This window comes from Grampus griseus (assembly GCF_964374135.1).
Source record: "Grampus griseus genome assembly, chromosome: 9".
Lineage (NCBI taxonomy): Eukaryota > Metazoa > Chordata > Mammalia > Artiodactyla > Delphinidae > Grampus > Grampus griseus.
This window is the reverse complement of record NC_139003.1, coordinates 42,186,205-42,212,264: the sequence shown is the minus strand read 5'-3', so window position 1 is coordinate 42,212,264 and position 26,060 is coordinate 42,186,205. Positions and strand designations below refer to the sequence as shown.

At 37.8% G+C, this 26,060-nt stretch overlaps 1 protein-coding gene across 1 annotated transcript in view; it reads right to left on the bottom strand.

The window, feature by feature from the left end:
• Positions 1–26,060, bottom strand: part of DPY19L1 (dpy-19 like C-mannosyltransferase 1) — a gene marked incomplete at its 5' end in the record, with an annotated part of 94,602 nt that overhangs the window by 49,768 nt on the left and 18,774 nt on the right. Inside the window, 3 exons of the mRNA XM_082662197.1 lie at positions 7,983–8,040; positions 22,195–22,288; positions 22,968–23,088. Of these exons, the coding sequence (XP_082518323.1) occupies positions 7,983–8,040; positions 22,195–22,288; positions 22,968–23,088 (273 nt within the window). The remainder of the gene's footprint in view (positions 1–7,982; positions 8,041–22,194; positions 22,289–22,967; positions 23,089–26,060) is intronic.

Genomic DNA, 26,060 nt, shown 5'->3' with positions numbered 1-26,060 from the left:
AGGTTCAAATGTTAAGAATGAAAGGAGGAAATATACACACGTGAACTGCTTCAAAAAGGGTTACACAAATGTATTCTATACTCTGACAAAGAATAAGAAATTCTTTAATTGTGAAAGTAAACTCAATAAAAAATCTTACACTGTTTTAATTGTCATCATCCACTAAATAATTTTCAGCACACACTTCATAGCACTGAATAATACTGCAACATAACACTGCCTAGATATTGATGACAACAGGCTTTTAATCTATTTTCTGCTTGGTGAAGGCTGAATTTTTTAATCATCTACTCAAGAATCAAAAATGAAGAATTTTAGCAATAAACAGCTTCATTTTTCAACCTCTACTTTCAAATAGTTTACTTATACTCTTAGAGATCTAGCATAATCTAATTGATTTCTCTTCACAATTTAAAAATAGGAATAGAACTGACTAGTCAATTGTAAGTTATAGTTAGTATCAAACAGATCATGTTTAAGGCTTGTTCAAGAGTTTTAACTACAGTTAACCTTTGTAGGATCAATTGTAACTTGTTCGTATAATGTTTGGGTTTAAAACAAATTATCCCACCTCTGACTGCTGCACTGCTATGTTAGCTATAATATTGCTGTAAACACTATACTTACAAGCGATTCCAAAAAAGATTTCTGACCACCATGGGTTTGGCTACTCTTTTTCTGAGAATGGTGTAGGTTTAAGGATTCAGCTATCCAGATGTCAACCATAATAACGCTAGGTGCAACACCTATCGTTTGAACATCTTCCATCTGATGTTACTTAGGGCAGTCCCATTGTTTAGGTAGACCCTTAGCTTGGCATGGGCTTTGTGAGGCTGATGGGACTGCACCTTGATAATAAGTCAGGTAGCTTTCTTGGAGTTTGTCTCTTTCTATACCATGTACTGACATGCTGCCCAAATAACCAGTCAGTTACAATTTGAATCTGTAATACAATTTTGGCTCACACAAAAATTAATGTTTCAGTGATGTATAATTGTTATTAGTAAGCTTTACCATCTTAATAAAGAATTTCTACTGGTTCTATGAAAACCTTTTTTATCTCTGAACTTCTAGGATATCACCATATCCTACCATAAAGTTTGCACAGAACTTCTGTGAAATCAGTCAGCTTTGTTGGATAAGCAATAAATTACATCTTCATGACTCTATCCTTTATAGCAATGACGCAACCTGACCATTCCTTACTTTTTTAAAATATAAAAAGCTGACAAGATGTTATCAATATCAACTCTACCATCTTACCATGTGGTTGTAAACTAAACTTCTCAAGGTTATCAACATAATCAGAGTTCTGTATACAGTATGAAGGTATTTGTCAAGATACAAAGGCAGTATAAACTGAAACAAATGATTCTAACTGTATTAAATGGTAACATAACAGAGAAGCAAAAATAATCTATGTATATTTTGAGCTGTTTTACTTTTGAACTCTGTACCCCCTTAGTAGAATATAATCTTAGGAAAAAAAACAACAGCAAAGAAATCTTAAACCTTACTTAGTAGGTTTGTTATTGGTAATCGTAATGTATTAATTCTGAAACTATTTTGTGTATATTACAGAATAAAGCAAGTAAGTAAATACATTTAGATTGTGGGGAGGGAGGGGATACAAATATGGAGTGGGAGAAGGCAGGGTTTATACTACTAGATTACTAGATTAGGATTATTGGAAGAATCAGTATGAATTAATGATTTTTGCTAAAAGGACCTAAAAGTCATTACATCCAAGCAGTAATAAGCACATCAAGCACCCCACTTGTGGTCTCTAGTTACCATTTTCCACTAACAGGATCCAAGATTCCTTGGAAAATAGCTGATTCCACATCTGGGGGCAAGACAGTACGAGGTGATCTTGAAACACCTTTTTGTGCAAGAAAGTAAGTGTTGAAAGAACACTGAGGACATATCAAAAGGGCAGAGAATAGTATCCCTCCCTCCCAAAAATACACACACACACACACACACACACACACACATTTGTTAGGAATTAATCTAATAAAAAATTTGCAAGACACAAAACATTGCTGAAAGAAATTGAAGAAGATTGATATAAATGAAAGATTACCTATGTTTATAGATGGGAAGATCTGATATATTTAGAATGTCACTTCTCCCTAAATTGATCTAGAGATCAAGGCAATCATAACTAAAGTCCTAGCAGGTTGTAAATCTACTGGGGGAAGGAGGAATCATGGAAAGCTGATTCTAAAATTTATACGGAAATACAAAAACCTGGACTAGCTAAAGCAACACCGGAGAACAGAGTTGGAGACTTTTTACTACCAGATATCAAACTTTTAAAGTTACAATATTTAAGATAGTGTGATACTGGCTTAAAGATAAATAGAAAAATAGAACAGATTTGAGAGTCTAAAAACAAATCTACAAATATACAGTTACTTGATTAATGACAAAAGCACCACTACAATTCAATGGAAAAAGAATGGTCTTTTCAACAAACAGTACTAAGTTAATTGGATATTCAGATTGGGGTGAAGAAGCAGTGAAGAACAGGGAGGAAGCAGAGAGAAGTCACAGTCTCACACAGTGCTTAGCTTCCAGGAACTTGCTGAAGTCGAATCCAGTGATGGACTGAAACTAAAAAGCTAAAACTTCACCCCCTCCAGATTCAATTGCTGGTAAGATCAAAGAGATCATGCCCTGGGCTGAGCATCTGGGAAACTGGAGATTGAGCCACAGAGCAGAAATCTCCTTAATTCATTTGAAACTGGAGGTAAACTAAAACAAATTAAAACCACAGCCCTGCCCAGCTTAGCAAGACTCATGGTGGGATCAAATTGCTCAGGCCCTTACCCTACATACCTGACACAGGAAAAGATAATCCCTCTCTGGGAAAAAAACAAGCAAAAACAATTATCTACTTCAGGCTTTATCATTCTTTTATACAAAATGTCTTGCAAATCTATGAGACATGCAAAATACAAAAATATAACCCACAATCAAAAGGTAAATTCTAGTTAAATCCACAGATAATGTGAATGTTGGAATTAGCAGACAAGGACTTTAAATTTAAACTTAATAATTAGGTTTAAAAATTTGCAGGAAAAGATGGACAGAATGGGTAAACAGACAAAAATTTTCAACAGAGAAATGGAAGCTCAGGAAAACAATGAAATTCTAAAATTGAAATTTATAATATCTAAAATAAACAAGTCACTGGATGGGCATTAAAGCAGACTGAATATCAGAATAAAATACCAATGAACTCAGGGATATGGCAAAATAATATATCCAAATAGAGACAAAGAGAGAAAAAATTAAAATTAAAAAAAAATGAAGAGAGTATCAAAAACCTACGGGATAACATCAAAAGTTGAACATACATAGAATGAGAATCCTCAAAGACAATAAGAGAGAGAATGGGGAAGACAAAATATTTGAAGAAAAGATATTTGCTAAAAGGTTTCCGAAAACTGATTTAAATTAAAAAAAAAAAACCCACGGAACAAAGATGTTCAGTGAAACTTAAGCAGGATACATACAAAAAAGACCAAATTTAAGTTCATCACCATCAAACCAATAAAAATCAAATATAAAAACAAAGCTTTAAGGACTTCCCTGGTGGCGCATTGTTTAAGAATATGCCTGCCAATGCAGGAGACATGGGTTCGATCCCTAGTCAGGGAAAATCCCACATGCCGTGAAGCAACTCAGCCTGTGAGCCACAACTACTGAGCCTGCGCTGTACAGCCCGTGAGCCACAACTACTGAAGCCTGTGCACCTGGAGCCCATGCTCCACAACAAGAGAAGCCACCGCAATAAGAAGCCCGTGCACCACAACGAAGAGTAGCCCCCTGCTCACGGCAACTAGAGAAAGAAAGCCTGCATGCAGCAACGAAGACCCAACACAGCCAAAAATATAATTAATTAAATTTTAAAACAATGACCAAAAAAAAAGAAAAAAAACAAAGCTTCAAACCACCACAGAAGATACACATTACATTCAGGACAACAATAATAAGAGTGACAGATGACTTATGAAACAATGGAAGCCAGAACACAAAACAATGACACTTAAAGTGCTTAAAGATAAAGCTTTCAATCCAGAATTCTTATCCAGCAAAAATATACTTTAAAAAAATGAAGGCAAAATAAGGATGTTTTTAGAAAGGCAAAAGCTAAGAGAACTTATGGGCAGCAGATCTTCACCACAATGCTAAATAAAGTTCTTAGACTAAAGAGAAATGATACCAGATGAAAACCCAGATCTGCAGGAAGAAATGAAGAACACCACTGAAACCCAAACTAAAACATCCAGTTATTAAAGATGACTAAGAGTTAACTAGGCACAGATTAAGAGATACAGGGGGAGGGAAGTATACAGGGCTAGGAAACAGCATGTGCAAAGGCCCTGAGGAAGGAAAAGGAACAGTCCTTTCTGGGAACTAGAGGAAGGAAGGACAGCAGGATTGAGGTAAAAAGAAAATGCCCTGGAGTAGTGAGACGCAGAAAGGGCCAGGTCACGAAAGATACTGCAGGCTAGTTTTCTACTACATTAGAAGCTAGTTTTCAGATCTACATCAACAGATTCATTTCCAGCTAAGACTAGCACACTCTCTGTTTTTGGACTTTTGGAGTTACTGTAAGTTTCACAAATAGGCACACCACTCAATAGTCTGAATAACACATCTTGCACTTACACTATAGTCCAAATTAATGTAAAAAATATTTAAATCATGTCCCTCTTCTGCAGGTAACCCTCCATGGCCTTTCCACGTGCTCCAAATGAACTTTACAATGACTGACAAGACTACAGAATTGGCTCCTTCCACACATCACCTCCCGTCTTTCACTGTTGGCCTTATCCCTTCCACTCTCTGCTCTTCCACAATGGCCTCCTTGCTTCTCCCCAAATAAACCAGTATTCCCCCCACCTTAAGCAGAGGATTGTTCCACCTTCACATGATTATCCACAAGGACAGGGGTCTTTGTTTTACTAACTGACACATCCCCAGCATCTACAAGTCCTGACATACAGTAGGACCTCAGTATATGTTGTTTTAATTGAGTTGAATAAACAGAAGACTCAGAATAAATATCCTGGCCAAAACCTTACCATCATTAGAAAGGAAAGCAAGGGAGGGAGGGAGGAAGGAAAAGAAATTAACAGTCAAAAATTGCAGAAAAAGGGCTTCCCTGGTGGTGCAGTGGTTGAGAATCCGCCTGCCGATGTAGGGGACACAGGTTCGTGCCCCGGTCCGGGAAGATCCCACATGCCGCAGAGCGGCTAGGCCCGTGAGCCATGGCCGCTGAGCCCGTGCGTCCGGAGCCTGTGCTCCGCAACGGGAGAGGCCACAACAGTGAGAGGCCCACGTACCGCAAAAAAAAAAAAAAATTGCAGAAAAATATTGCATTTAGTTTTTTTTTTAATGTACCCATCTAAATGCTTTAAAAGCTAAGCAAAATTGTTAGCTTTCATCTTAGCAATAATTCTCAATAGGGACAGAATCAACATTTAATTAAAAAGCTTGGTAAGTGAAAACATCTGCATAATTTTTATTATGAAATATATAACCTCAATATTATTGATAATTACTATGAGCAATTAATAGCTCCTTTACTGTGTTTTCACACTTTTTAGATTTGAAGGTTTTAAATTTCTGTTTTAAATAATTTGATTAATCATTTACACTACATAATTTGCAGTTCTTTTATTAAAGCAAATATTTTCCCTTGTAAAATCATCTGAGAAAAAAATATTTTAAAAAGTACATCTTACACTATCTTAGACTCAAGTACAGAGCAAACTAAATAATGGAAATAGAAAAAAGCAGGTAACAATTCACAACTGTTTTTTGGCACATAAACCACTCACTCACATGATTTAAATAACTCTTCTAAGAAAGAAGGGTACCAATTAGAAACTGGCTAGAAATTCCCGTGAAGCAAACACTGACTCTCCGGAAAAGTTCACTAAATGCATTAATAGGTACTATCAGAGTAGATGCTTCCCCCCTTATAAAAACTATGTACTTTAGGCAACATTTTTAAAAATCAGAAGAAAACAAGGGTCTGAAAATTGTACAATCTGAAAACCAAAATAAATATAAAATTATAATAAAATAGATTTTAGTTACTTGAGTTCTCAAGATTATTTTACCCAAAACTGCAGTTTATGTTCTAAATTTTAATGTCATTACTCAAAATGGTTACTTTTCTACTCTAAAGCTATAGTTACTGATATAAATACAATTATCTACTTGACTAATTCAGTAAAACCACAATTCTAATTCTAATCTCATTTAGTTTACCTTTTCCTAAGTGGAATGTGTTCCCTAAGCATGTTTCAGTGTACCAAGTAGCTAAAAAGTATCAAAAAAAAAACCTCTCAACCTGAAAAATGAACTGAATTGTCTGAATTTCATTGTTAAAAACTGAAAAGACTTTGTCAAGAATGATGTTCATGCTACATGAGTATCAAAATTATTAGAAAAATGTAAGATCAGGAATTAATAACCTCTAATTTACACTGAGAATATTTCTGCTTAAAGACAGTAGTATCTAAAACTGTGCCTTGGCTTCAAAATTTACAACAGTCCCTTTCCTCTCAACATCTCATTGTGAACCCTCAATGTTCCTTTCTTCCATTGTTAAGCAGTTATTACCTATTTCTTAGGTCATTCTCACAGATCTGTGCTTCCAAAAGGTTTATGGTCCAACGACAGCACTGAGCAGCATCCACAGTCAAAAAGAGCCAAATAATTCTTTTTTTCTTTGCTCAAAATTCAGATCAAATCAAGTAATTGATGTCATATTGCAATCATTTGTCAAATGCTCTAATCCATAAAGCTTTAAGTTTCTGTGATTCTAAATACTAAGCATGTGTTAGTTCAATTTCCATCAGTAATCCACTGAATAATATAAAATTCAACCTTAAGTCTACAGTTAAGTTTTTGCATGACTACTCTTAGAGCTTTGTAACATGTGCATATTCAAATGCTGTAGACACTTAGTGTAGAAACACATAAAAGGAATGAGTTACTTCACACAAAGCAACCTGACCTTTCTTTTCTTTCCCTTCATACAAAACTTACCATGAAAGAAAACTGGACAGAGATATATTACTAGAAATTCATTTACAACTATAATTAATTTCCTGGAAGGATTTCACTGGCATCTTGAATTTATATTAAAATTTAATCTAAAATAAGTTACTAATGATAATATAAACAATTACACAAACTAAATTATTTAGCAGTAACTGTGTGTCAAACATTGTGCTAGGCACATTACGCATATGAATTCATTTAATCTCCCCAATAATCCCATGAAATGGATAACATCATTATGCCCGTTTACAAAGAGGAAACTAAGGTGAGATTAAATGGCTTGCCTAGGTCACTCAGTCATTAAATGGAAGAGCCAGGATTTGAACACAGGTAACCTGGATCCAGAGTCTATGCTTTTTACAATGCTGTTCTCTTTGGAAAGCCCTTGGATACGTGAAAATTTATAGATACAATAAAATATTCTGCAAAGGATACTCAAAAGTATATCAAAGTTGAATTGAAATGCATTAAACTAGAAACATACACTATAGCTCCTACATCGAAAAGTTACCCTGACACAGGAAGTTAATGGATACATGGCTAGCTTATTTGCGTCAGTTAGAACACAGTGTTAAATTATATATAGAATTAACACAGACCCACTATTTCTTCAGGCCACTAAGAGATGTATCACATAAAAGATATAATGGTCATGAAAAGTTAACTAAAGATAAGTGCTAGTGTTTAAAAAAATGAATCAAAATAAGATCAAACATTTAAAGAATGCTACTATAGATTACATTTAAAGAAATTAAGGAAGAAATTTATATTTCTATTAGTAAAATCTCCTAAAATTTTAAAAAATACTTGACTGACTACCTAAAGAAGAAACTCATATTTCTAGAAGTAAAATTCCCTAAAGATTTTGAAAATATTTGTTGACTACCTACCTCTCCATGATTGAAAAAGAAGCACAACACTGTAACCAGGCCTCCTAATCGACTGCCGCTGGAAAAGAGAATAAGAAAATGTAACTTGAATAACAGAAAGCAGGTCAATCTTAAAACCTTGAAATAACAGAGCATGATAATCTGCCAGTACTACAAGAAGTTTTAGCCACACTAGAACTCTACTATACTTATTTACAAAACAGCTTATTTCCTCTAAGGTATCATTAGCCAAAACAAGTTTTATTTTTAAAAAAATCATTTTCCATCTTCAAAATGTACAGAAAAACACAAACTGACAAGAAATAAAAAATTCTTAATAGTCATGTTACTGTGCGTCATGCAACCTGACCTGTCTTTCTCTTCTTTTTTTTTTTATCCTTTAGTACACATATTAATTTGTGTCCCTCAGCATTTCTCAAAGTATTTTTCTTGGCATATAATATATATTCAGAAGAGGGGATGGGAGCAAGTACAGAAAAGTGCTTAATGGTCATAAAGCTGGAAATCACCACACTGTCTCCTGCTCTTGGAAATTCACAAAGCATGTTAGCACATTAAAGATTTAATTAATTCAGTATTTCCCAAACGCAAGCTACTTTTATACATGCTTGGGAAACCTAGTTTACAGATAAAGTTTTATCGTTCATTTGTTTTCCAAAAATTGGGAAATACAACACAAATATCAAAATATGAAAATCTGGCGTATAACTCTAGCTAAGAAACCACAGTGGTATAGTTTGGCAGTCCTAACAGTTAAACCTTCATTTGATCACGTAAGAGTGAAAACATCCCCATTCTCCTCATCCCCTGGCCAGAAGCATTTGGGCAGGTGAAAGTAAGGCTGTTTTTAGGTTTGTTCCATCGTTTCTTTCATCTCTACTATTGAGGTCTTTTTACTCTCTTTAGCTCATGCTGCTTTCTTGTTATTTTACCCAAATATCCTTCTTTCTTTCTTTCTATCCATCCAGCAAATACGTATATAACACAGAGAAGTAACAAAGAATCAGACATAGGTATTCTAGGCCATTATATTTATTCTTCAGGATGTATGAATGAGGAAACACAGAAGAGATACATGAGATGGCAGGGATAATCCATGTAGCAAGAACATACACCTTCTGCATCACCCCCAGAAGGAGAAAGGAAGGGCTGGGATCCCCAGCACATGGGGCCAGTCAGCCAAGAGGAAAGTGAAGTTTGCATGTTTAGTGGCAAGGAGTTTACAGAGTTGCCATTTTCCCTAGAGTCAGGGCACAGAGTCACTTGCTGCTCAAGAGAACAGGTAGCAGGGCTAAAGGCTTGAGGAAAGGGGGGAAGGGGATGTCTGAAATACCACTTGCATTTAAGGAGAGAGGTAAGGAGGGAAAACAGAAGGACTGTAGAGCCATCTTTTTTTTTTTTTTTTTTTTTTTTTTTGCGGTACGCGGGCCTCTCACTGTTGTGGTCTCTCCCGTTGTGGAGCACAGGCTCTGGACGTGCAGGCTCAGCGGCCATGGCTCACGGGCCCAGCCACTCCCCGGCATGTGGGATCTTCCCCGACCGGGGCACGAACCCGTGTCCCCTGCATCGGCAGGCGGACTCTCAACCACTGCGCCACCAGGGAAGCCCCAAGGCATTCTTTTTATTTTAATAGATGTCAAATATTGCACAGTACAAACACACTGCAATTTTTTCAGCCCTTTTCCTGTTATTGGTCATATGAATGTTTTTCAATTCCTTGCTATAGTTTTTAAAATGTTAAAATAACATCGCTGTACATGTAAAAAAAAAATGGTGCCTTTATTTCTATTGAATAGACGTGTGAGACTGCCAAGTCAAAGAACGTGAACTTTCCAGAGAAGCCATTCCAGTCCACACCCTCACCAATGTATGAGGGGTCCGTATCTCTATAACACAGCACCCAATATGCCCAGATCCTTTTACATTTTGCCCATAGGAAGGGTGAAAATGTTTTGCTCACTGTTATTTTGATTTGTTCTTCCTGCCTATTTGTACAAGGCATCATTTTACTTTTTTAAAAATTTTTTTATTAATTTTTATTGGAGTATAGTTGCTTTACAACAAAGCATCATTTTAGTGGGCTGTTTTGTTCTGTTTTCTTCATTTACTCTTCTGTGAATTGTATATTCACATTCTTGTCTGTTTTCCTATTGGATTCTCTGTTTCCCTATTTAAAGATTAGGGATACAAATTTTTTTACTGTCATGTGTGACAAAATCTTCTGATATAATTTACAGTGTATTCTGTCAGAAAAAAATTTTAATTTTATGTAGTTAATTTCATAGTAAAATGTCAATATTTTAATTTATTTCTTCTGCATTTCCTGTCTTGTCTGTGAAGGTCTTCCTTACCTCAAAATTATATACTGTTCTAATATACTATAGGTTATGGCACAGCATCTTCCATGATTATGTAGACACCTTTGCTTAACTAATAAAGCAGGGAGGCAGACTTTCTGGTATATTCAGGCCCTGCATAGCCAGGAGGAGAGAATAAACTTTGCTTATCTACGAGGAATGTTCTAAGTTACAATCACTAGGAAATGATATGACTTGCAATAAATCCAAAGTAGTGTTCCCAGCATTTACCTTCCTACCCTCCGATCCTTAATGACTATCACATAGGTCATTTTATTTTGCTAAACAGAAAAGATGTAGTAATCAGAATACTTAAAATTGATTTTTTTTTCCATTACAGTTGATATTTCAGCATTCCCTAGTGGTTAAAAAAAAAGTTTCTTCTGCAATATTACCAACTACCACCTGCGAGAAAATATGAAAGTTCCTACTGTGCAAATTTGAAAGGATTCTGAGCTTGGCAAACAATTACCACATTTACTCATACATCCCATTAATCTTTTGAGCCTTGATTTCCTTAGATATAAAATAAGGGGGTGAGAATGTAAAAGATCTTAAAAACACTTTTCAGTTCTAACGTTTAATAATTTTATAATTCTCTTCTTTCCCAAACTTTTCAGTGAAGCAGATTCAAACCAATCATCACATTTTGGTAGGCTGTGTTAATCTCAGAGGTTTCTACCTCTATTTACCAAAGAATGATGAAACACGCAAAGTTCAAAGAGAAAATGAAAGTAGTAATTCAAAATGATATTAAATTACCCTTGGAGTGAGTTTTCTTGCTGTATAAATGCTTAAGAAACAGCATATGAGAGAATATTTTGGAAAGAAATCAATTAAGAGGATTTCCAGTCTCAAGTTGGAGATGTAATCCTCAGCACCTGCTAGCCCACCAGGCCTGGTTGAGAGCTGAGCATCTTCCCTTAAACTTAGAGGCAGGGATACTTTGGAGCATTAAGGAAAGAGAAAGTAAAGGTGAGAGAAAGAATGAGAATCAGGAAGGCTGAGAAAAGTTCTCAGCTTGGTCCTGCCAGTCTGTTATAAGCAAATCATTAATGCCTTTAAATTAACTCTTTGTCTGCCAGGGCCAAGAAAAATAATATTTTATTTACTAGATTGTGAACTTTCGATACATCACTGCAGCTGTTGGAGTGCCTAATACTGAGCCTCTCCTAGGGCAGAGATTCAAAAGGTATCTGAAGAGTAAGTGAAAACATAAAAACTATTCAATCAGAAGACTGTTGGCATTCATTTTGGGGGAATCTTGTGGTCAAATATACAACATCTCACGTCATTGCTACTGGGACCTCCATTCCATGGTGAAAAACTTCTTTCCTCATCAGCCTCAGCCTCTACCCAGATGCTTCCTTCTCCTGCCTTGAAACCTCACCTTGCTGTGAGAGTCACTCTGTCATGCTCCTGTATTGGCTCTTGACCTGGAGGTGAGGCCAGCAGCCACCTCTATTGTCACTTCCAGACACTGCTCCTGAGCCCTTCATTAAACCCTGCTCATCTCAGCTCATTTCTTCACTTGCCCTCCTCAGGGCTGTTATCTCCCAACACTCCAGCTCATTCCCCACTATTCACAGCTTTCTCCTTCCTCACAGGCACTCCTAGCTTCTTAACCCTCTGTTGAGCACCACTGGAGAAAATTACACCAACGTGCAAACATGTGCTGTCCTAAAATTATTTTAAAAAGAACAACTCAATCACAAAGCCTCATGAACTCTGCCTCCCAAATATCATGGAGTCTGTCCACTTCTCTCCATCCAACCCCCACTATACTAGCTCAGGCCACCATCCCCTTCCACATGGACAATGGCAGCACCTTCCTGCACACCTTCACTATATCCAGGCTCACTCCTCCTACAGTGTATTCTCTACATCATGCCATCATTAAAAATAAATTAATACGATCACACTAACACTATCCACTCAGTCCTTCGTTGGCATCCCATTGTTCTCAGGAGGAAATTCAAACCCCTAAACACGTCTAAAATGCCATGTGGGATCTGGTCCTGCATACGCTTCCAGACCCCTTTCACTATTCTTCCTTCTTCCCCAAAACTTGTGCTCCTGTTGCACTGTCCTTGTCACAGTCCCACAGTGTACAAATAGCCCTGTGGGGGACTGGACTGATGGCAGAGCTGAGGCAGTCCTAGGGAGAGAGAATACCATGGTATCCTAGTAAGAGAGATGCTGGGATGTCCCAGAGAGACAGAGAATGCCAGGGTGTCCCAGGGAGGCAAAATGATAGGGTACAAATAAAGAAGTGCAAGGACGCCAGAGATATTCTGAAGGAAGAAACCAATGGGATTTTGTGACTACTTGGATTTCAGAGGTAACTAAAGGGGATAGTCATGGATATCTTCCCAGGGTTAGACCTGGACAACAAACAGTGTGGTCAAGTGTCATTTGCTGAGGGACTTCCCTGGTGGTGCAGTGGTTAAGAATCCGCCTGCCAGTGCAGGGGACACGAATTCAATCCATGGTCCGGGAAGATCCCACCTGCCGCGGAGCAACTAAGCCCGTGTGTCACAAATACTGAGTCTGTGCTCTAGAGCCCCCAAACCACAACTACTGAGCCCACACGCCACAACTACTGAAGCCTGTGTGCCTAGAGCCCATGCTCCACCACAAGAGAAGCCACCGCAATGAGAAGCCCACGCACTGCAACCAAGAGTAGCCCCAGCCTGCGCAACTAGAGAAAGCCAGCGCACAGCAACAAAGACCCGACGCAGCCAAAAATTTTAAATTTAAAAAAAAATGTCATTTGCTGAGATAATGACATAAAAGGGGGCAGATTTTGTAGAAAAGACACCAATATTTTTAACCAATAACTTTCATCAATTTAAGCATGCTGAAGAGAAATACACATCTTTTAAATATTCATATACAACTGTTAGACCAAATGATTAAAGATGTGCTAGCAGGCCAAGTTAATAGAACATTCAAAAAACCAAAAAAAACCATGGAGCTGGAAAAGTTTGAGCTGGTTCAATTCACAGCCTACTTAAGACACGTTTTTAACCAAAAATCCAGCCTGCATAAACAGTAAATGCTTGATTTATTAATGAAGAACAAAAAAATGTCAAATAAAACAATGCAAGTGAAATTAGCATACAGAATAAGAAATTCAACTTTTCCTTAAAACAGGTGGAGGGCGGGGAAGGAGTAAGAAATTGATGTAAAAAGTTAGTCTATTCTGCCACAGAGCCTAAAAAAAAAACACTGAGTCACTTCATAGGCGACTTGGGTTGGATCATGAGAAGACAGTGTTGGAAAACTGGTTATATTAATTATGACTATTCACTTCAGGTTAGAAAGGGGGTTATTAAGCAAAATTAAAAGGAGGTTTTGACATACAGACTAATCTTCCAGTCCCTCAAGGCTTCTGGAACCTATCTATAAATAAAGTAGTTCTAAAAAAAGTGCTGGTATCAAAGAAGCCACTATGAACCTCCAATGGCCAAAGATAATAGAGAAAAACAGAAAACCAGAATTGGATTTTCTTTGTACTCTGTGAGTGGTTGGTTCCTCATGTGAAAGGCATTTTCTGATGAGTAGTTATGTCTACAAAAGAGTGGCCAGGCTTTTCTCACAAAAGCTGAGAAGCAGTAAAGAACTTAGCAGAAACAGGTAGAGAAAGGTAAATATTCAAAGGAGAAGGAGAGTCAGGGACAGATCCGAGTGGTCACATAGGTACTGAGCAGCAAACATTAAATGTAGAGACCTTCATAAAGAAAATCATTTAAAAGTTCTCCTCAAAAAGCTCCCTTAATGCAATAAAGGGAATGGAAAAGAGAGACGGGGAATACTGCTTCCTGCCTTTGTGAGTGGACTTGAGCCCTCACACATAAGTGTCCACAAGAGGTGGGGGTGGGCAATTGTCACTGGTACCTGGTGTCACTTCTACACTGAAGTGATTAAGAATCCAATGTGCCTCCACTCTCCGTATAGAGGCTTCTGAGGCTGGTAAATGAAGAAGCTACAAGATGATCCCGACCTGTTCATTCTATAATAAAAGCCACTAGTCAGTAAGTCCCATCCACCTTACACCCTTCCAACGGGCTTTTACAAGCTACCTCGTTCTTAAAAATAAATGTCAAGCTAAGGATCACCAGGTTGTGAGGAAGCTTTCAGCGTGAAAAACAGAAACAAATACAAATTGAAGGGGGACCTGCAGTCAAGAGACAATGCAAGAAGCAGAAGAAAACTTCAAGCTCAAAACTCTTTAGGAGAGTTGGAAACCTCATAGAAAGTACAATAAAGTATAACAGATAAAATAAGGGAGGGAAAAAACTAGAAATTAGATTTCAATCCAAGAGTTCCATATCCAAACAATAGGATTTTGAGAAAAACAGAGACAATGGAGAAGAGAAAGTCATCCAAGGAATAATACTAGAAAATTTTCCCCAGAACAGAAGAATACACATGTCCAAATGAACAGAACCCACAGGGTATCCAATGAAAAGGATGAAACGAAATCTACCACATCATGACCTTTATTTAAGACATGAAAAAGAAGAACCCAAAAGCTGCCAGAGGGAAAAAAAAGCCACGTACAAAAGGAATTGATGGCAAAACAGAACTAAATTTTGAAAAGCCAAATTGAATTCTTAGAAGACAGTGGAACAAAGTCTGAGGAAAATAAAATACTAAAATCAGTCAAATCAAGTGAAAAAGTAAAATATAAAGTTCCAACATGCAAGCCTAGAGAGTGATCAGCCTAGTGTGGAACCAGAAGACAGGACTCTAAGAGGGAGGCCCCAGGGACTAGGGGAGGGAGAACTGAAACGGTGAATTTTATACATTTGGCAACATATAAATTAAGCATTTTACAGTTTAGTTGTGGTTCAGAATTAATCAGTATACAGAAACCAAAGGAAAACAAAATAATAGGCAATTACTAACTACAGGAAAGAAACTGTTACCATGTAAACAATTAATTACCCTACGTGACTCAGCGGTGAGCAATATTTACATGGTTATAAGAACCTAAGTATGGGCTACTGGTTTCCATGGTAGAATTGCTGAGATTTCAAAGATGTGAAAGTGGTTTCTCTGGACAAAGGAATGGATGGGTTATGGAGACAGACGGGGTAAGAAACTGCTGCTGCATTTTATCACAAAAAGCCAATAAGCCAAGGTCATGTACGTACACACAAAATAATGACAATTAACTTTAAAAACACACTAATAAGTCTCTTACCCAGCTGTAGAATATAATTAAAAAAGTAGTTCAATAAACTTATTTGGGGACCTGTTGATATTTGTCAGACAAAGAGCTATGAGTAAAACAATCATAAAAATCTTCCAGACAACATCAAAACAGATGTTCTTATTCATCACTAAAGGAAATAAAATAGTATATTTTATTAATTTTGGCTTGAAAAACCATTAGAACAGAAACTTCAAAAAACAAACTGAAACATCACAAATCATCAGACCATCCCAAACTATGGGGCACACTTCTATAGGGAGGAGGATGAATTGGGGAGAGATGTGCAATCAAAGAAATACACATTCAGGGAAACTGAAATGCCACACACAGCCTGCTACCTTTCATTTCAATTTGTAATGTGTCAACAAAATTATTCTAAGAAAAATTAATGGATCACAAAATCACATATATGAGTACTAAAAACAGAGCAAAATAGGATCCTAAAAAATAGTAACATTAAAAAGAGTAAACTTACACGTGTCAAACTAAAAAAACAATGTCCACAGTTTTTCAAAACTAAACAATATATCATATTTAAGAATATATACATAGGTGGTAAAGTTATAAAGAAAAGCAAGGAAAAACTTAGACCAAAAGTTAGGATGCCATTTCCTCTGAGGCCTGGGAGAAGGGAAGAAAATGCATTAAGGAGGAATTTTAAGTGAATGAAAGCTTCCAATAATGATATTTCTTAATTTGAATGATGGGCACACAGGTGTTCACTTTACTATTGTTTAAAAATATATGTAAATATTTTATACAATTCCACAGGGAGGACACATTTCACACATAAAAAAGTTTCCTAAGAGAGGATAGTGGGTACTACAGTAGGTAATGTACTCAAACCACAGAGATGCACGAAACATAAAGTAAGGAATTTCATATAGTTGTTTCTTTTAAGACCCTAAAAGTAAAGTTCAGTAAAAGTATTTTCCATGGAGGACAACAAACAAGTGTGCAAGTAGGCAGCAGGGCCTGGAGAGTTACCAGACCGTATAAGTGGACTCAGAGTCATCAACTCTACTCAATGCTCAATGATTTCTAAAGAAGATCTGCTCAGATGATCTAGAACAGAGAGCTACATGCTGAAAGAGCCTAAAAATCAAAAGGGGGTATTCTCTGGGCACCCTGCAGTAGAACAGTGAATGGAAAAGGGCTCAAAGATTCTATTACAAGATCTAAAAATCATACTCAAACTTAGGTGCTTTAATGATTCTCCTCTATTTCTCGCCTTAAGAATTGTGGGAGGGACTTTCCTGGTGGTACAGTGGTTAAGAATCCACCTGCCAATGCAGGGGACATGGGTTCGAGCCCTGGTCCGGGAAGATCCCACATGCCACGGAGCAACTAAGCCCATGAGCCACAACTACTGAGCCCACGTGCCACAACTACTGAAGCCCACATGCCTAGAGCCCGTGCTCCACAACTAGAGAAGCCACCGCAATGAGAAGCCTGCACACCACAACAAAGAGTAGCCCCTACTCACCACAACTAGAGAAAGCCCGCTTGCAGCAACGAAGACCCAACGCAGCCATTAATTAATTAATTAATTATTTTTTTAAAAAGAATTGTGGGAAAGGAATTTTTGTCCATCCTTCAGCTACAGTTTTTATGAGAGGTGTAGAAATTCTAAAGATGGCCATAATCAGTGAGAAACTAAAGAGAAAATTAAGCACAAAAAGACAGGAACAGAGTCCCTATAGGCTGTTCACAGCACTTCTCCGTGAAAACCTTGAGTGGTTTTATGCATTATTTTACCATCCTTAGATTAAAACCAAACAGAAGAATGGCTTGGCTGGCTGCCAGGTAATCACTGTAAAAGGGGCAGGTGGTACAGGTGGATGGGACCACACCCTCACCACTGGTGAGACCAGACTGCAGTAGAGAAAGGAACAGGAGTTTTAAAGATTAGATTGGGGGTGACAAGGATACCCAATGGGTAGACCAATTAAAAAATCTTGCTTCAATTTTGTCCTTTGAGAGGGAAAGGTAAGAGATGTACATATTCCTTGGCAGAAGGGAAGGAACCAAGAAAGACAGACTGAAGGATGGTGACAAATAAAGAATAACAAATAAAGAATAACTACGTGGGCTTCCCTGGTGGCGCAGTGGTTGAGACTCCGCCTGCCGATGCAGGGGACACAGGTTCGTGCCCCGGTCTGGAAAGATCCCACATGCCGCGGAGCGGCTCGGCCCGTGAGCCATGGCCGCTGAGCCTGGGTGTCCGGAGCCTGTGCTCCGCAATGGGAGAGGCCACAACAGTGAGAGGGTCACATACCGAAAAAAAAAAAAAAAAAAGAATAACTACGTGGTAGCAAGTAGGGATGAACTCTGTAACAGCAACAGGGGGATGAGCCTTAAAACAAAAACACATCTTCAAATGGACATCCCTTTTTCAGGACTAATTCTGTCCTAAATTAATTTTCCACTAATAGAAATATTCACCCTCAAAAAACAAAGTTTGTTTTGACTTCCTTTGAATTTCAAAGCAAGGCAAAAGGACGAAACCAACTAACTGGGGAAATAAACATACTTCTGACAGACACCTCTATCAGAAGTAATAGAGACAAGAAACACGTGGAGTAGGAGGAGGGAAGGAGAGAGAGTTGATATGGAGAGGACAGGCCTCCTTGGTTAAAAGGGCTTTCAAATTCCCACTTTCAGTTTTCATGAGGCCCAAATACTTTGTTTCCTGTCCCTAATACCACAAGACCTCTGTATCCCAGTACCACACTCCTTCTTTTATTTGAGCTAGTCAGAGTATTTCTGGTGAGCTATTTCCAAAAAGAACTAAAAAATCCTGTTTAGAAACTCTGTTATTATTTGTACACATCTTTTATATCAATAAAATTTATAATAAATTTTAGGTATATGTATATTTTTTCCCGAGAGTTGGCTATTAAACATTTACCAGCACACCACTGCTTCAGGGTAAATATTAATAGCTATACATACCATCCAATCTACTCTTACTTAACAATGCACAGTGGACTAGTGAAGAAGCATCCCACACTCCAGAATAATATTAAAATCAAACTGAATGACAAAGAACGAAAGGATTAATATTACTTGCATGATATCTGCCCTTCAGGTCCAACAAGAAAAGCTTGCATTTATCAATAAGAGATTCCACTCCTCAGGAATGTATTGAATTCCCCTCAAAAGCAGCAATGGGGACTTTCATAACAGCCTACTAACTACTCTCCTACGTTCTCTCCCCCTGGCAGAACAGAGACTTGCACACGCGGGGTCTTGAGAAACTGGCCTCCAGAAACTGTCAGTCTGTGGCTGAGAAATACCAGGGCATCTTATGAAATAAATAACTGTAACTATGTCTTCACAACACAGCTTTTAGAAAACAATCAACAATAGGTGTTTTAAAGAAATACCAAAATCCTGAGAATTCCAGACAAGAAGGTACATTAGAAATAGGTTGTGTTTGCAAAAACATCTTACTTCATCTCCTTAAGTCAGAGGTTGGCAGCCCAGCCCCATTTCACCATTTGGCTATGTTTTCTATTTTCCCTTCTACTTCCATTTCCGGTGAAATATACTGGCTTATTTGACTTCAGAAAACGTGTGTGTGTGTGTGTGTGTGTGTGTGTGTGTGTGTGTGTGTGTGTGTGTGTGTGTGTGTGTGTGTGTGTGTGTGTGTGTGTGTGTGTGTGTATTTAGTTTAAAAACAAATATACTTCTGGATTTTAAAATGTCATACTCAATCTGCCTATAAATTTCTAATCTGCTAAACAAATATCAACTTTTATTTCTCAATAGAAACACAATTTATAAAAAAGATTCTAAACTCAATTGAAGATATCCTCCTCTTTATTCTTAACCTACATGTTAAGAAGCCTGCAGCTTTATCCCACTTTATAAAATTAGAAGGGTGACAGACATAACAATCAAGGAAGAAAACATTAAGAACTACCTCTAATTGGACACCTCTAAAAATACTCATGTCAAGAACACTTAAAAATGCAATAAAAAAACTGATAGAAAAAGTGACAGAAGACTTGATTCAACATATTATAGACCAAGGTCACTACTGGAGTATAATTTACACACCTGGGCCCCCAGGGTGCAGTGCAACAGTCAAGAGAATACAAGTGGCTCCACAATGCACAAGAACTGGGTGTCATTTGGGGATGGGTGGATGATCCTAGAGTTTCGGATGTGTTTGGACAGGACTAAAGACATTATTTAGGGAAAAGAAAATGTGTGACACTAGTGGGGTCTCTATATCCAAGCACAGCTCCAGAGGGTAAACCACCAGGTACAAGAGTCGACAACATCAAAGGAGCCAGCTGGGGCACAAAGCAGTAAAGTGGGTGAAGCTGAAACAGGATGCAGCCCTCAGAGCTGGGAGAAGAACCAGAGACAGCTAGTTGGCAAGACCCAAATCCTCTTACGGTAAAGTCACTCCCTCCTGCTACCCTAAGCAGTGAATGGTCTATGGATTTTTTTTTTTTTTATCCTAAAACTACAATAAGAAATTAGACTTTACACCACAACTCAGCACATGTACATCTACACACATATATACAATAAGCAACAAACAGAAGTTTCTCTAAATAACACCTATTTTATAATGGTATACTTTATTTTTTACATTTGTGTTCTTTTTCATGTAAAAAAGTTGCTGGGCCTAACTCACTAAATTGATTTTAAAATCCCCTAGGTAAAGCCCTGCAATTTGACAGACTCTGTGCTGAAGTAGTCACTGGCTGACTTTGGGGGCAGGTGGGTGTCAAGGGTCACATGAGATCATAGCTCACCTTGAATCCTGTCCCTCTATTGGTCAAATTTCTGATTTCCTTCACTTGCTTTGGAAGTGGTTTCAAACCAGCCTGGCATTAAGGTCATTCATCAACCAGCGCAACTCATTTCTCCAATCTTACTCTTCCACAACGCCTCCTCAATCATCTGCGTCCCAGTAAAACTGATCTGCTTGTAACCCCTCCATATCCCAGATTTTCCACCTTTGCTCGCCCCTGGGATTCTTTTCTCCTCCACCTATCCAAAATGCTCTGACCCTCCAAGGCGGAGCTAGATCGACTGCTCCACACAGAACAAATTTCTCCTGCCCCCAGAACTGTAAGCACTTCATCCTTGCTGTCTATCTTCTACTGACACACGCCTACCACCACTGCCATCTCTCACCTCACCCCACCACCATGCTCTCAGAACCCAAACACGCAGTCTCAAAAAGAGACCACTTGGTACGCACTTTATGTGCTGACTGAACAAATGAACATGTAGGGAGCACACTGCTGTCTGCGGACTAAAAAATCTCAGGCCAGGGCCCAAACCACCAAGAATCCCTCAACCAAAACTAGAACCTCATATTCTCTGCGGCAGATATTGTGCCTTCAGCCTCTGAAACAGTTGTTATAGCAAGCATTATACGAAAATGATACTGAATGTTTACTTTAATAAATGTTTAGAAATTCTTTCAATTGCAAAACAGCATAACTACAGATTAGCAATTTAGTAATAATGCCATGTTCCATGTTTTAACTTCTCTTACTTAAAATCTAATTTCCCAAATGTAATAAAGCTCTCCATAAGACAGCTGGGTAGTACTTAGCAAAATGGATAGATCCCCTCAAACTCATCTAACTTTGGCGTCTCATGAGACAAGGCACACTGGCCTTGCTTTCCTTCAAGTCAGCCCCCTCTCCTGATGATCAGATACTTTGGTTAAGTTATTTCTGTGTGTCTTGTTTCAAAAACAAAATTTTTCACATCATCTTTTAATCATGAGTTTTCATTTTGGTCTCCCCCAATTACATAATTAAAAGAACTTTCTTTGATGCTAACATTTCTGACTTTGCTCTAAGTATCTTAAATCTCTATGCAAATATATTTTAAGTTGGTCTTCTAATAGCTTCCTCATTTGACAAATATTTATCAAGCAACTGCTATACACTAAAACACTGAGCTAGGATGCAATAGATTCTTTGAGGCACACTAAACTAAGAATGCCACACTTCCAAAGCAAAGAAGATAACAGGATAATAGCAGATTCACACTCATTAACCCAAATTGAAAATCACATACATACGCTATACTTCTGTACCGCAAAGAATCAGTAAGAAGTAAAAAAGAAAATTCTAAAGATACTCTGAAGGTAAAATAGTTCAAGCAAGTAATGTAAGGAATGGTCAAAATAAAGAAGAAACAAATACAAAACTCAGAAAATTTGTCTATCTTTTAGTTTTAGAAATGTTGCTCAACTATGAAGTAAATGAGGTCAGATATTCAATATCTGTATAGAATATATTTCTATTTAACATCAGCAAAATAGTCATTAACACCATTTGATAATGAGTGGTTCTTTCCTTTATATTTTATGTAAACAGTATATACTGCTTATGCACAAATGCCTATGAATATTTAATATTTATCGAATATCCCCATCCTGCTCTACTTAAACCTTTAAAATTATTTTAAATGTGGCTAGCTAAGCCAATGGTAAAATCATTCAAATGGGAAATAATTTTGTATCTACAAATAGATATATTAGAAATGACATTGTTATAAAACTAACTATAAGTCAATCATTATCCCACTATTCTTACTATTCTAGTATATAATATTATAAACACATACGAAAAATGAATAGTCTTACCTTAAATATGTGCCATATATGAAGAATAATGCCATCATTAGTCCATTTAAAATAAAAATTACAGCAACATAAAAGCAAGCAGGATCTCCCAATCCTTTAAAAATAAAGAAAAAAATATGCTCTAACTATAAATTATGTGTCTGGCAATTTACATTAAAATGTGCTTATTTTGAAAATGGTTGCCATATATATTAAATGGTTGCCTTGGTTCCCATATGAACACATGACACTAGTGTGGAACATAGATGAGAGCAGAGTAGTAACTACTGTGGTTTCAAAACAGGGCTGAAAAATCATGGACACTCCTCCTGTAGAGGTACGGGGCCTATGCCCCTGCTTCTGAGTCTGGCTGGGCTTGTGACTGCTTCAATAGATCATGGCAGAAGCCATATAGAAGACGCCATGCAGTATCAACTTAGAGCCCTGAGCTACCACATGAAAAGCCTAACTATCCTGAGGTACTATGCTACACAAAAGCCCAAGTTACATGAAAAGGGCACATGTAGGTGTCACAGTTGAGTCTCAGTTGGGCCCAGCCTTGCAGGTACAAGTACCATGCAGGTACTTACATTCTGGCTCTAAGTGAAGTAGCCCCAAGTTAATTCCAGTCTTCCCAGCCATTTGAGTCTAGCAGAGTCCTCTGACACAGTGGAAACCAACCAACCATCCTATACCCTGCCCAAATTCCCTACTTTCAGAAGCTGTACACCACTAAGTTTGCAGGAAATTTATTATGCTGCAACAGACAACTGGACAATATCATAGAAACTTGCCTTCACAGCTTTCAATAGGGCTGAGTCCTTCTCCTCTGGTAACTGTCCAACATATCTTGGTTTGAATACCAATCAAGTCCATTATTTTGATATAAATCCTGTACCAGCTGGCTAAGACTACCTAATTTTTTAAAAAAAAGAGAGACACCATAAGAAAAAAATATTATCCTCAACAGTTTCCTTACTAGAATATTTCTGAGATATTTTGATAATTATCAAACTTTCCCTTCCTGTACCATCCACTTGGGTTCCTTTAAATCTAGTAAAAGGACCTTCATAATCCCCTGTGTAGATGCTTCACTGGTCAGTCTTACCAGTGCATGGCCTCTCATGGGTAAGAATAAAATATAACAAGAAATATGCAAATCTGTAATTTTCAAAAGCTATAAAACTCGACTAAGGGACATAAAAGAAGAGTTGAATAGAAAGATACTCTGTCTTCCTAAATAGATCTAATTTTTCAAGATGTGAATTCTTCCTCAAATTAATTCATAAACATAACACAATGCTAAGCAAAATCCCAAATGTCTACTGAGATGCATTATATGGAAAAATGACAAAAAGGAGATAATTGAAGAAAATGTCCTAACAGATAACAAAATTTGTTACTTACATAATTAAATAGTGTGATGCTGGCACAAGAATAGCCAGACAGATCAACGTAACCATGGTGGAGGCAGTGGAGCACCACCCAGATCCCCCTTCAAGGCTGAGGCACTCATTCCCCTAGCAGCTGGGAGGGTTGGTGGCCGACAGCTCCCAGCTGAGTCCCTCTCTGGGAGCTACCCTCTGCTGAAGAGAGTAAATTCACTGAAGATCATACCCCCTCCCAAGGGCAACTGCATCCAATGCCTAACTACTCAACAGGGGGAGGTATAAAGGCCAGGGGCCCTTGCCTCAGGTAGGACAACTCTGCGGGGTCATCCCAGTTCCAGAGCTTCCCAGGGGATTGGCTGAGGCCTTTGCTGTGACTGCATCACAGCTCAGCTCTCCTCCTCCTCCTCCTACTTCCTTCATCCCCCTTCAGATGTCGCACCCAAGGGCTTTCCCCTATACACTTCCTGTGTGCACATCTCCTCTTTTCCAGGACCTCAACCTAAGGTAACACTGAACACGAAGTCCAAAAGCAGATGCAAGCATATATGTATAATAATTCTGGATATAATAAAGAAGCAGGGAGAAGACGGACCACTCATCCAAGTGTCAGGTTACACAGAAGACCACTTTGAAAACATATAACGTTAGATCCCTACCCCAACACTGAGCATCCAGACGAATTCCAGATAAATTAAAAATGTAAATCTCAAAAATATAATTATAACAATTAAGAATGAAGATTTTTTACATATGAATGACTAAAAACCATAAATCTAAAAGCTTCACAGATATCTCTGAACAGAAAAAATACATTCTCATCATACTGTACAAAACTAAAAGGCAACAAAAAGCTGGAGAAAATATCTTATCATATAGCATAGTATTAACATCCTGCATATAATAAATGAGCGCTTATAAAATATCAATAAAAACATAGACAAAGGGCATGAATAAGCAATTATTTTTAAAAGTGAAAATGCATTTTAAGATATAGCATTGAATAAAATATACATACACACACATATATACAGCAATGAACAAAATACTTCATGTGATCTTAACTTTTTTCAGCCTATTAAATTAGCAAGGATGCAGGGAAACAAGCATTTTCAGAAAAACTGCTAGTGGGAATATAATCTATCTAGAAAGCATTTTGGCAACATGTACCAAAATCATTAAAGCATATATTCTGTTGAACTAAATAGTTCCACATCAACATATTCATAGTTTAAAAAAACATAAGAATGTATGTAAAGATTTCGCTTCAAGGATGCTTATTGCAGCTTTAGATCTTTTAAAAGTTGAAAACAACCAAAGTTTTCATAAAAGATGGACTAAATAAACAATGGTAGATTGTATATACAGCCATAAAACATGATGGTGAAGAAAAGATGACTTAGGAAGATGGTTTTAAATATTCTTAAAAGACAGGGCTTCCCTGGTGGCGCAGTGGTTGAGAGTCCGCCTGCCGATGCAGGGGACACGGGTTCGTGCCCCGGTCCGGGAAGATTCCACATGCCACGGAGCGGCTGGGCCCGTGGGCCATGGCCACTGAGCCTGCGCGTCCGGAGCCTGTTCTCCGCAACGGGAGAGGCCACAACAGTGAGAGGCCCGTGTACCGCAAAAAAATATATATATATATATATTCTTAAAAGACAAAAAGCACTTATAAAAAATGTTATGTGTTGTGTGATCCCATTGCTGTAAAAGTAAATGTGTACATGGTTATAGAAAGTACTCAATAAGTACTTTGGTGATTATTTATTGGTCTCTATCTCCTCTATCTCTATTGCCTTACTAATCAATCAGGCTAACTCAGTTGATCTGGAAGTTGGACTCCACTCACTCAATGCGAAATGACCAAAAGCCCTGCTTCGTGCTGGTACTGAGCCCAGGCTTGAGATCCCACAGAGACCATGGCCCTGGCATCAGGCAGCATGCCTTCTAGAAGCATCAGCACGCTAAGAAGGGGGAGCCCAGGGGACGTACGCTTAACAGGAGAACCTCAAGGAGGAGTCACTGAGGAAGTTACATCTCAGGTTGGTCCTGGAGAATGCTTAGGGATGCATCAAATGAAGGAGGGATGGTGAAGGAGAAGCCAAAGGTTACTGATATCACTGCCTTCCTATCTCAGGTCCTTTCTTCCACTCCCACAGGGGAAAAGTGCATTCAATTAAATGAAGAATCCCAGATAAGGAAGAAACATTATTTGGCAAATGACATGTACAAGTAATGGCGCTCCTCTGCTATAATCCCTATAAACATACCAAATCTAGACAGTTTTCATACTTTGTAAACCATGCAATCATACTAATCATTCCCATAAAATCAGTTAAAGACCCCCAAAATTAATAATGATCTTTTTTCCATATTCCTTTCCAAGAAAAGATACACGTTTTCTTTAAAAAAAAAGAAAATTTAATATACTGAATTACATCTTAGATTTAGAATCAGCATTTAATATAAGTAATACTTTAAAAAGTAAAAAAAAAAAAA